The sequence below is a fragment of the Rhea americana genome, unplaced genomic scaffold, assembly GCF_003343005.1.
Source record: "Rhea americana isolate MKP2758 unplaced genomic scaffold, rheAme1 scaffold_155, whole genome shotgun sequence".
In the NCBI taxonomy this organism is placed as follows: Eukaryota; Metazoa; Chordata; class Aves; order Rheiformes; family Rheidae; genus Rhea; species Rhea americana.
The window spans coordinates 2,127,947-2,141,080 of NW_028185650.1; the positions used below are offsets into that span (position 1 = coordinate 2,127,947).

At 41.2% G+C, this 13,134-nt stretch overlaps 1 protein-coding gene across 1 annotated transcript in view; it reads left to right on the forward strand.

Moving 5' to 3' along the window:
* The first annotated feature begins 6,582 nt into the window (after positions 1-6,582).
* Positions 6,583-13,134, forward strand: part of LOC146598736 (cytosolic phospholipase A2 epsilon-like) — a 37,647-nt gene continuing 31,095 nt past the window's right edge. The window contains exons 1-2 of the mRNA XM_085299890.1: positions 6,583-6,678; positions 8,084-8,173. Coding sequence (XP_085156016.1) covers positions 6,583-6,678; positions 8,084-8,173 — 186 coding nt within the window. The remainder of the gene's footprint in view (positions 6,679-8,083; positions 8,174-13,134) is intronic.

The following is a 13,134-nucleotide window of genomic DNA, read 5'->3' on the forward strand; positions in this document are numbered from 1 at the left end:
AGGCTCTCACACTCCCATGCAATTTGCAGCTCTGGGTTAAATCTCCCGTGCACTAAAACGACTGTTTACTTGACYGTGTGCACCAAGCACTCCTCTCTTTGTGATCTCTGCTGCTGAATCACACAGTCCCTTTCGGCCTCTCCTCTGGTCATCTTCCAGCTGTGGTTTCAGACATCTTCAAGAGCTGCAAATGGACTTCCTTTCTGCGCCTTCCAAGGCCTTTAATGAGGCCAAGTTTGAAGAGGTCTGCCTCTCTTTTTCCATTCTTGTCCTTAACTAACTCCCCCCTTGCTGGTTATTTTATTTTATTTTATTTTATTTTATTCTGAGCATGGCGTTAGGGTGTCCTCTGCTTTGCTGTACCAGTCCCTCAGGTGCCATTCCCACCTCAAGACAATCTGGTCAGATCCACAAGCTAGCTCCTAGCGGTGTTTCTGGTATGGCTGAAGCTCTTGAACAAGAACTGGATCTACCTGTCAATCCTCTTCTTGTAATCCTCAAACATCCCATGACTTTCTTCTTGCAGATACATGTCTGCAGCCTGCTCCCTCACCTGACTTGCAGCCACCTGAGTCATACAATGAGGTTCTCAATGTGACACTAGAAAATACCTGCTTGTCCTACATTTTTGTAGACCCCCAAATAAGGCCTGGTTTGGTCCTCTATCTAGCAGTCCACCTCCTTGGGCACTGGGGGCCTTCACCCAGAGATCCCATAGACAATGATACTGAGTTAGGGGGATGACGTGGATCCCATCCTGCCAAACACAGTAAAGCCCCATTGCACTGTCCCAGTGCACCCAGCTGCTGTCTGTGGCATGTGCTCAGCTGCCCTTCAGCTTGTGTGCCGCATCCCAGCAGACAAAGGCATGCTGACCTGAACCAGCATCCGAAATGGTGTGACAAGACACCCTCACCTAGCAGCCTGCCACCTCTAGGCTTTCTTTCTCGGTGGGGAAAGGGGTAAAATAGAGATTCAGGGGAATTTGTTTCCTCGTCTCTGAGGTATTGTAGAGGTTGCTCTGGGTGACAGTTTCTCAGTGATGGCCTGTTCTTCTGAATCCCATCTAAATAACATTCCTGCTCCACATTTAGCAGAGGTGGGGTTTTTTATGACTTAGGGAGTTTGTTAATTTATTGGCCTCAGTTTGGTTTGTGTCTTTAAATTTTGTTAATTAATTTCACAGACCTCTTACAGAATACCCTGAATTTCAGTTCTGCTTGCAAGCTAGCGTGGAGGCTTTGTTTGATGTTGTCTTCTGGTGTTTTTTTGTTCTGGTCCAGCTGCTCACTGGCTGTGCTCAGCCTCTGGGCTGTACTAAAACATTGAAGGAATGTAGGTGACAGCTACAGATGTGAGCTTTTAAAAGTCCTTTTGGTTTTGCAGATTGGGAGTGTCTGTTTTTACAGGAAATAGGAGTAATTTCATGGAATTATCCCTTCAAGGCAGGAAGCAAACGAGTAGAAGTAGTACTATAAAAATCCAGGTTCATACTGTATTGCAAATATTAGCCTCAATAGGAGCAACATGATTTTTCTTAACTATTTTAAAAGACAAAACTCTTGCTGTTAGTAACTATGAACATTAACATAGTGACCTCCTTAATTCTAATGACTATGTTTTGCATTTTTTTCTGTTTTTTATTCTTACCTATTCATTATCTGTAGGTAAGTAAAGGGATTACTATGCAATTGTATCTTTGCCCCAGCCCTTATGATTATCACAAAGAGGCAGCAAGAACTGGGCAGCTCAGAGTAGTGAGTCAGCCCACAAGAAGAGGAGTACTGAACTGAAGGAGCACTGGATGTAATCGAAGAGGAGCAGCTGTGGGAATTTTTAAACCCACTTGCAAGGCATGCATAGTCATGTGTGATGCTGCTGATGAAGCAGAAACTAAGGGCATTCTCAGGGTACTTTAGCCACAGTATTAGTTTGTCTGCTGTGATGGGCAGCACCATTTTATATTAGTTTAGTTCTTCCATAGTGCAAAAAGTGATCAAACAAAGAATTATTGCAGTCTGGGTGAAGTGAGCTATTCATTTCTGAGACTACTGGTTGTTTCATGTGAATGACAGGAACCCTGTCTGCCACAGAGAATGTGAGAAAATATGGATGATAGAGCAAGATTCCCTTCTGAGAAACCCTATGCCAAACACCCTCCAATTTAAAGTTCAGCTGTGTAAGTACAATATCTCATCGCGCTCTTAGAGTGATAAGCCTCAGAGGAGATCATTGGGGCCTCATTTGTACATTGAACATTTGTACCTTCGAGCTCATCCTGAATGCCCCTCTCTTGCAGGATTCCTACCAAAACATAGTGCACCCTCTGAATTCATGAAGCACCTCCCCAAAGCTCTCCCATCCCTCCGGCTCTTCATATCAAAACTCTGGGTTATCTTCTTATGTCTCCAGTTTATTTCCCCTTGGTTCCTGAGGCTCTTTGGTTCCTTTTCTGCTCTCTTCGATTGCTTATTTTTGTTCTATCACCTGTTCTCCACACTAGGGTGTCTCACCTGGAACTTGTGACATGATCCTAGGTACTCTAATGTTTGTAGCTTTTCATGCTGATTTCAAATACAACCGAATTCATATTGTTCATACTTGAAACTTCTGGAGGTAATATTGCAGTGTGGAAGAGACATGAGAGAAAAGGGAAAAGATAAAGAAAACAGGTTAAAAGGCAAGGGGGGGATAACTGGAAGAAAGAAAAATTGTTATGTAATCTTTGAAAGAAAATGAAAAGAGAATTACAACTATGTGGTATTGAGATGGATAAAGGAAGAGGATAGGTATTTTAGGAATTCAAGAAGTCAGAAAGAAATCTGCAAAGAAATACAAAGAAGAAAATGAAGAGGAAATTAGAAATAGAAAGAGAATGGAGATGAATATTTAAAACAAGATAGAGGTGTCTCCCTCCTCTGCTTTCTTCAAAGCAGTTTTGGTAAGCTGTTCCCTTAAAATGAATAACAAGCAAAACCCTTAATTCAGAAAACATTATGACATTAAATCCTGCTGATATTCTGATTGTAATTCACTTTGTGCCACACAGGTTCCTAACATACACATTCTGAGTGCTGTCCAACTCCTGGCTTTTTGCTCTTTTGGTTAAATCTCCCAAATCAACTTTCTGATGACTTCTGATGACTGGTCCTTATGCACTGGGAAGAGAGTCATCTGCACCCAGAAGTAGCACCTCTGCTGCCAGTTGCTGCTGACTGCATGTTCCTCTCTTTCAGCTAATAACCTCTAAATTAGCTGTAAATGAAATTTTTCTCCCCTCCTATTTCTTTTCCTCTAGTGAGGTGATAGGGTATCCTTAGAGGCTGATAACTATCAGGTAAGCAGCTACGTGTTTCTACATATAGAAGTGTGCACATCTAAATCTTAAGCAATTAATAGTTGTTTCTTTACTTTCGCAATTCCTGCTGCTGCTCAGCTAGTTGGCAACCAGATTATTCCAACCAGTCTTGGAACCGAGTCATGTTCAAAACTCCTTGACCTGTAGTTGTTTTGATTTGTTGTATACTTTGTAAATGTAAACCTAGTTTATTTTTGAGAGTTAACGAATGATATGATACCTCATACAGACCAGGCTCTGTGGGAGAAGGAATGCACAAAAATGGAATGAAAATGTTTTAGGATTCCTTAAGGATTAATGTCTTTTTAAAGATCTTTAAAAAATCCTTAGCAGAGCCTTATTATGAATATTTGCTCTGGTTTTTCTTAAATTCTGGTCCCTTGTGAATACTGATACGTGAGTTGGTGGCATGTAACTCACACCTGATTTGGGGAAAACAGAGGAAGCATCGCACCGCTCAGACTGCCTTCATCATCATTAATGCTGTCAGCTTCTTTACTGGGAAAGCGATACCTCTCAGTATCAGAATTGTGTGCCAGTTATATGMGTAATTCATACAAATTTACATGTATCTATGTAATGAATACACAGCTTCACACTTTCCTCAGTGTGATCATCATATCCTCACAGGAATATGCTATAGTATTTTTTCAAGTCTTTGGTTAAAGGCTTGTTCCCAGAAAACTCCTGCTTGCCTTTAACAAGAGTGAAGACAACAGACAGCATCAGCGCTCCTGTCTCCTCTGCTACTCCAAATTCCCTTCCTTCACTAACCTCACAACTGATGGACTAAGACATTGCTACTCCTGTGGGAAAAGCCAGCGTGCTGATCTGACTCTGCTCTCCAAATGTGTWTTGTTCAGCAGTATCTAAATACCTACGCACAGTGAGATGGTCACAGCCAATCCAGGCTGTACTTCTAGTTTGCCAGAATAGCCCCAGGCTCGTTTCTCCTGGTCTATTCAAAGGCTAAGCAAGCAAGGCATTTAAGAGGGATACAGGCTATCAGCAGCTCTGGTCAAGCCCCAAAAGATGTAAAAAGAAATTAAAGACACATTTGAACTTATTAAAAACATAAGAAGTTCCTCACGGAGTTCCATTTCTCCGCAGCATACCTGTGCAGTCACAAGTTCATACAGAGACCTCTGCCAAGTGATTAATTCTTCTCTGAGCTATGTAGTAAATGTGATTAAGAAGCTTAAAAGTATTAAAGAGACTGTAAGCACTAAGGGAACAAAGTAATGTGCTGTTTGCTGTCAGGGCAACTGTAAAGGAAACAGCTGACTGTAAAGGAAAYAATAGATTATTTTGCTTCATCTATCTTTAAATTACTGAAATATGAAGTGTAAAGAAATAAAATAATAGCACTTGGAGACTCCACTTTTTATTCTATAAATTGAGACCCTGCAGGTYTGTACATTCAGATTTTAAATTAGATCACATTATTTCAATGGTTAATGACAGTCTCAGAGTTTTCTTTTGTATGATGTTTCTTGCAAAAACAGTCAGGTGGGAGCAGAATAACCTAGGCTTAGCTAAAGGCCACATAAATCCTTTCRAATGGTTGAGTGTGTATATAACTGGGGAATTCAGTCTGAAGACAYGGAAATCTCTGCACAGAATCTGCATATGCTTCTCCATTTTCCTTGAGGATAGGAATTTTCAACTTTCTTAAGACGCATCACCTGTAGAGGGGTTTCTGAATGAACATCATCATTTCCGTTAATGTTTCTCTGGACTAACRAGCCTCGGGAAAGCTGGCCAGGCCGAATAACAGCTGTACTGGTATTTTCAGTACCCAATGGCAGGTCTTCAAGGGTCGGGCAGGTCTTCTTTTCTGAGAAGGCTAAAAGAAATAGATGATTGTTCTCCAAATTCAGCAGTAAGAAGAGTGCTCAAGGATATAGCTCAGAGCATTCATGACCTGGGGCCAAAAGATGCTCTTGCAGTTCAACTGTGGGCAGAACTACTTCTCATGCTGGAAATGCAGATGCTATGACACAGTCTACTGTTACCAGAGCTGCTAGTTTTTTATTCATTTGCTTTTTGTGTTTGAAGATAGTAATTTCCACTGTGTGCACAGAGATGCTGATTTTCTTTGTTCACACTCTTTAGTCGAACAAAATCTCTGTGAAATGAAGCTGAAACACTAGATACTGTATTCAGTTAATTTATTTCACTTGATATAAGCTTCCTACAATTGCTCCACAAGGTTCAATTGACTTTTTTCTGGAAAAATGTATAAAAATGTAATTCTTATCTGTTCTGCACAATCTGCACTTGCCTTTTTGTCTAKTATAAGGCGCTTTCAGATGCAGTAGTAGCCCTGAGTAATGCTCGTAGTCATGGTCACTTACCTCACAGCTCTCTAGTAACCCCTGCAACTGTTCAMCTCTATCTCCCCTGTCATCCTATCGGTCACACACAATCTGAGATTCTTAGTCCATGTCGCTTACTTACTACCCTACCTACTGCTCGTCTTTACAAGCCTAAGGCTCATCCCTAYGGCCTTACCTCCTCATGCTTTAGCTGTTGCTGCCTGTACTGAGCCAGCCCCTGAGGAGCTGGGAGCTACTGGTCCACGCAGTTATCAGTCAGCTTGTGTAGATGGCACTCCGCCAGGGGGAAGGTTATCTTGTGGTGGAGATCAATGCCTCTTTGCAGGCAGTGACGTTTAGGTGTCACTGACTGTATGGAGGTTTTCACCAATGTGGAAGGGTAAGGGCCTGCGCGCAGGTGGGTCATGGGTGTCATTTACACACAGGCACTTTTCCACGGCTCAGCTTCCTCACGCAGCTACATGGGACCTGCCTGTGACTTGATGCATCCATGTATGGTAGGTGGGAAAGCTCTGGTCTAGAACGCGTAGGTCCAGATAGCTGTGCCCTTCGTGTTTCTCCTCTTCTGCTCTGCAGAGTGACGTGGATTATCGTTCACCACGAGGAACATTGGCTGCARGGAAGCAGCATGTGGGGTGGCATAGCCTTCAGGACCCGGCATGAGGAAGGCGTCCCACTCTGGTAGGAGCAGATGGGCCCTGTCATGAGCACGCTTCCCCAGAACAGCTACAAACGAAGGCTTCCCCAGAGCAGCCATCCTCCGCACTCAGCCTTCTTCGGCAATGGGAGGAGATTCCTCTACTTACAGCKCGGAGATGGGTGGGGCCCCGGGTCATTTTATAAAATAACTTGTCGTTGACTCCTACAGGAGTAAATCCTGCAAACATGTCTCGGGAATTGCTGCCAGTGGAGGTACCAGAGAAAAAACGTTTTAGAAACGCAGGAAAGGCCAGGACAGCACCAAGAACCAAAGCACTACCGGTAAGAAAATAGCTTTAAAAGTTTGTTTTAAGTTATATTTAAGATATATTTGACAGAAAACAAAATTCTACTTTGAGAAGCTTCAAATTTGTACGTCAGCTACTGTACATACTTACAGTCAGGTGGGACTAGACAATGTCTCTGCCTGAAGGAACTTAAGTTGAAATGCTCTCTTCCTCGAGATCTGTGGCAAAAGGTCTCCTGGCTACACCGAAGCCAAAAATCTCAGCTTTTAGGTGAAATGAGAGCAGTCAGCCTGGCAAAGGGGACAGAAAAAAAAGAGAAAGCGCAAAAAATGAACAGGGAAGGGAGACAACTTGAAGATAACAGGGGAGCAAGTTGTCAGATTAAATCTAGACCAGGACTTAAAAAAAATGTTTTGCATACTTCACGTTTCYTTAGAAAAAATTGGCTGGGTTCATTTTTAGCAGACTTTTTTTTCTTCCATAATTATATGTTATTTTTGTTAAAAATTGAATACTTCTGTATCAATATTGATGACATTTTGGTATATTTTGATTGATGGATCAACTTGATATTTTGTTATTGGAGAAGGTCTAAGGGTAGGCTAAGGACTATATTTAATTTTATATCCATATTTCCATTTTGTTCTGAATTTTACATTTTACTTTGCATTCTCTGATTCATTTCAAGWTTTGCATTTAACTTTAGCATGGCATACATGATTCTCTGTGTTCTTTGATTCGATGACACGTCATTTCAGGAAGTATTCTGAAAAAGATGAAAGCTTTTGACRTTTTTCATAGAAACTGTCCTGCAATGATATTTTCCTATGAAGCATTTCATCCTACATTTTGAAAATACTTTTGAACTTCTRTTTCCTGATAAATTTGAAATATTAGATGTATTTCCTTTGCAATTGCAGCATGTTTTGTGGAGCAGMGATTCTAGTTTTTTCCACCTAAATTTAATTATTCCTGAGAGAGGAAAAAAGCAGAAATATTAGATATATTTTCTTTGCAATTGCAACATGTTTYGTGGAGCAGAGATTCTAGTCTTTTCCACCTAAATTTAATTACTCCTGAGAGAGGAAACAAGTAGACAAAAGATCACATTTAAAGAAGACAGYAAACCTTTATTCATAGAATAAATATAAAGGCACTTGGGTTTTTTTAGTGTCTCACAACRAAAATACTTCTTCCTTCATTGCTTTGTTGACATGGTACCACTTGTACAGATTTTGTACCACGATACCCAGTAATATCAGTGTGTACTGAACCACTGGCTGGTTTGTTCATTATTATAAGAATAGGAACACAATGGGGTGTTACCCYGTTCTATTTGCGGCTTCAACGTGAGTTACTATAAGTAGGAATTAATAATTTACCCTAGAAAAACTTATATAGTTCGAATATTATCATTTATCATTCCTTTCTGTCATCAGGACCAAAACTTTGAAACCTATCCTCTGCGACATGCTGGACCAGGAAGAAGATATGAAGAAAGTATTGAGCCAGACAGTGGCGATTTTAAGGTATTACGATAAGAGAATTTTGAACCAAAAAGGGCTAAGGGTTTTGGTTGCTGAAAGGGAAGAAGGCTCAGATAGACTGGCTGCTAACCAGCAGTTTGCATAGACAGATAATCATGGCAGCAGTTCAAGTGTTACAAGGGAAACACCCTTAAGTTTATTGTTTGGATAATTTTATTCCATTCACATTTGTGATTTTCAGAATTACTTCCTGTATTTTTCTTTTATGTTTTATTGTGTACAACACAAATATCTACTGTTGTAATCCYTCCCTTCTTTGTAAGGAAAAACCATCGGTGGCTTTTCCATTCCACAGTGCTTTTTCTAACTGAATCGATTGGAATTAACAGTGTTGTATACAGCTCCTGTAACATAGTCCCTAGTTTAGCAGTTTGTATAAGGCTGTTAAAGATCCTGGATTGCCGATCCCTGATTTCCATCACTTCTATGCTCCATTGGAAGAGACCTKTAACACAGGATTCCATGAAATGAGTGAAGCAAGCGCTGTTTCTTGTGTTTGAAGAAGATAAGTCATAAGTTTATTTTTGTTAGAAATTACTGATTTAGAGGGTTCTCATTCAGCTAGATTCTTTGYTATCTGTGCAGTAAATACAGGCATTGTTTCATGTTCGAATTAGAGAAGGTTAAACGAGATATAACTCATATATAACAATGTTGACCCAAGAAGTGTCTGATTCCGAGCTAGACAATTCTATGAAGATTTGGTTCGTAATCCATACGGATGAGTTATAGTGAGCAAAATTAAGCTGAAATAGGAGTTTTGTTTGGAACTTGAAATAATGCTGTAAATTGGCAAGAAGGTGAGCTGGTATACATGTGGGTAGTCCTAGTAGGCATCAAGAAATTAAAATAAATTCTCATTTACATTCCCAGTATTTTTACTTCTTCACATATGCTTCGTGCAGTTTAGCCTTCATATTTGTCCAATACTAAGATCTGTATTTTAAAATTCTCAGTAGTGTTAAAAGATTTTGCTGTGTTTCCTCAGGAAATGTTCTGTCAGTTTGGAATCTTTTTGCCTTGTAAATATTTAGCTTACAATATCCAGTATCTCCAGACAGTGGAGATATTGAAGCTTTGGACCATACATTAGATCAAGAGTTTTGCAGACAGTAAAAACAGGCWAAAAACCAATGAATCCATAGGTTGTTAGTATAATGCCTCCTACTTAAAAGAGGKAAGAAACCTAAAGTCATGAAGAGAGAAAGCAAAGAGATTTGAACTCCTGTGTTATAATTACCTATGATAATTATACATATGACAGGCAAAGTCTTACCTCCATTTCTTAATCCCACATAGTGATGTGTTTGTTTTTCCATTATCTGCTCTGGAGTGGGCTTAGATTAAAGATTTAAATTAGGAGTGGTGAAATCTAGAGGAGGCAGACAGAAGTGGACCGTAAGAAGCATCTTATGCACGTGGAATTGTGATTTTCTTCTAGATCACTAAGTTGCAGCTGTGTCTCACAGAAAGATTATTTTTCACATTTCAGAATTGCAAAAGTTTCAAAAATTAATGAAAATCCATTGGTGATAGACAGACCTGTTGATCTTGCATTGGACACAGGCAAGTCAGTTTTTTCTTCGGTGATCAGAACTTAGCACTCTATCCTATGTACATGCATGATCATAGCTTAGTTATTGCAGCGTATCATGCTTTGTGTGAAGGACACATGCATGCTTTTATCTCCTGCTCAGTCTTTCTCTCTGAAATGTGAATGTTTCATCACCGAAACATATGAAGACTTAAATATGAGAGTCTCTGCCTACTAAGGTGAATCAGCTGTTAGAAACATATAGCATATTGTAGCAACCGAACATGTTTTATGTCAACATGCTGTTTTTTATCTGCATGAAAAATCCAGGTTGTTCAGGTCTTGACCGATACTTTGTCCTGTGCTACAGTAGCAGGTAGATCCARCTCTGGCATTCCAGGCATCACGGCTTATATTAAAACATTTGAGGACTGCAACTGCTCTCATACAACAGTTAATGTGGGGAMAGGGAGGGGGAGTTTTGGATATATAGTTCTGAACTCATAGCATGAGCCATGTCTTMAAGAGCGGAAGATACCTCATAGCTCGGTCAGTGGTATCTCTCCCCTGCCAGRCAAGGGCTCCTCGGTTTTGCAGTTTACGCAGCCATGAGAAAAGTTCAGCAGGAGAGGAGCAGATTAAAGTCTCATCCCTATGYGAAACAGGAACTCCAGCTTCTGCTGAGTTTTGAAAGCTGAAAGCAGATCCTGAGATTGTGGGAAGAGTGGGAGGCTGCTACCCTGCATGGAGAAAGCCCGTCTTCTGGATGGGCTGGTGAATTGTTCAAAACGCAGGGAAGACTGCAGCCATTACCCCTCACACAGGCCAGGTTTGTCATAAGAAGCAGCAGCACCTGCTGCTGCTAAGTCTAGATGCAAGGGGGTGTGTGGAGTCATGAGCCAGGCCTCTGAGGCTGGTGCAGGAGCAGGGGCACTGGGATGCTGCTTCTCCAGGGGCAAGTGCCTGCTGTCCAGGGGCAGCACCTCCAGCAACACCAGTTCTAGGCCCAGCAGCAGGCATTTCTGTTTGTCCAGGAGGCAACAACATCTCCTGAGTCACCCTGGGCTCTGTGGTGCTTACAGCAGCAGCAGTAATTCCACTCAGCTGCAGAAGTGATTCTGAGCCTCCCTCAAAAGAGTGGTGTGAGGATACCTAAAATGCAGCACACTGTGCAAATGATGCACTCTCTAGTGCCCCCCCTTTAAACAAAGAACCTCTTAAAGTCAAAGGAGGTCACTTCCTAGCTTTGAAATAAGATTTGTCTGACCTACCTTTGACATCCAAAATGTGAAACATCTACATTGAGATTGACTCCAAGATTTCCCTGAAAATCTGTAGTGATGAATAAAGATTTTTGAAATGGGAAACATTTGTTCTGTGTTAGTGTCTGACTTAGGATGAGACTCCAGCAGTGCCCAATAGCTGTCAGATGTATTCAGCTGTATTGCAGTTACCTAGAAATAGGCAAGATGAATCTTAATCCTCAGCCAGTTAACTCTCAGTCAAATTTCTTTCTCTCATATTTATTCTACTTGGGAAGGCAAAACAGGATAAGATGACTGGACCTTCTGTCGTATGAGGAAAGGCTGAGAGAGCCAGAATTATTCAGCCTGGAGAAGAGAAGACTGAGAGGGGATCTCATCAACGTCTATAAATACCTGAAGGCAGGGAGGGTGTCAAGAGGATAAGGCCAGACTCTTTTCAGTTGTGCCAAGTGACAGGACAAGAGGCAACGGGCACAAACTGAAATACAGGAAGGTCCATCTGAACATGAGGAAAAACTTCTTTCATGTAAGTGCAACTGAGCACTAGAATAGGTTGCCCAGAGAGGTTGTGGAGTCTCTATCCATGGAGATATTCAAAAGCCCTCTGGAGTTGGTCCTGGACAACATGCTTTAGGTGACCTTACTTGAGCAGGGCAGTTGGACTAGATGATCTCCAGAGGTCCCTTCCATCATTCTGTCRTTCTGTGATTCCGTGACTGTGCCTTTCACTGATAGACTATCCTAGTCTCTTGACTAAAATTCTGCATATAAAAATAATTTTGCATGTACAGTTTAATGCTCTGTGTTTTCAAATGGACCTATTTTTTTCAAATCCGAAAAAATCCTATTGTTAAACATCTGGAGATATAAAGAAAAGAAAAAGTACAGTATTAATCAGTACTGAAAGTGAAGTGCGGGAAGCCTGGGTTATCTGTCAAATAATAAGCCTTTGCTGAATTTCCAATCACTATTCACTGAGAACACCCATACTRTGTTGATTAATATCTGAAATTCTGTTTTTTTGGAAAAGTGCTTCAAGTAGGGAACAGGAAATCATGTGCACAGTCTTATTCCTGGAAAGTATTCAGAGTTCTCTGGTGGATATATGTATGATGAAGAAATGTATGAAGATGAAATGATCTGAAGGACACTGTTCTTGTGGCCCTACTTATACATGGGTCATGCTCTTTTGGGCACAGATAAATTTTCCCTGCTGAAACCAGGGTTATCATGCCTATATACGTAAAAACAATGTTTCTACTAAACTGTGGAAATGTTTGAATCCACGAATACCCAACCAAGGCTTCTGCTAAATCTGATGAAAAGTATGTCTGATTGAAAGAAGCTGCTATTATCACAGCAGGAGGGAGAGCTTGCAAAAATCAGACTGGCAACAGTCAGTAATGCAGCTGGCATCTCCGAGCTTCTCAGGGGCCAGGACAGCCCAGTCCGTGAGCAGAAGTGCTGCAACCTAAACATCTGTAGGAGGCAAAGGAAGGAAGTAATTAGTGCAGCTGTTTTTCCCGTGTGGAGGTTGGGTTTGTTAGGAATGAGGAAGATCCCCAGAGACATGACCAAACACAGCAATTGGTTGTGCTTAGCCCACACAATGTGCCACAGTGGGTTCTGCTGTGGTGGGGGATAAACTCAGCCACTTGCTGAGGCCTGGCTTGACTGAGTGATTTTCAGTGCCTGAAGCATCTCAACTACCACTGCAAAGAGACCTGGTAGAAACCTGAGAATGTACATTCATTAAGGAAACCTAATTCACAGATAGCTCAAGATAGATGCTTCTCCACACACTACCAACACTAGCTGCTTTGTCAGCAGCAAAGTATTATGATTCCTTTGATTTGGTGTCTGGCTACCATCTAGTTAAATTAGCACCTGCAGATGAAGCCAGCAGTGCCACTGAGACATCCTGTGAGTGACTTCATCACAAGAGAATGCTTTTCAGGATCAGGAATGCAGGGGGACATTAGTAAAGGTACAAAAATCATCTTTGGATGGCTTTTGTCCCACATGTCATAGAAATGGATGTAAGTAGCATTATTAGGTGACTGCAGGAAAGGGGGAGAGGAAGCTCCTTTCATGGTTTTCATAGACAACACAAAAAGTTTCAGCCTGGTTAGCAGAAATGGTCT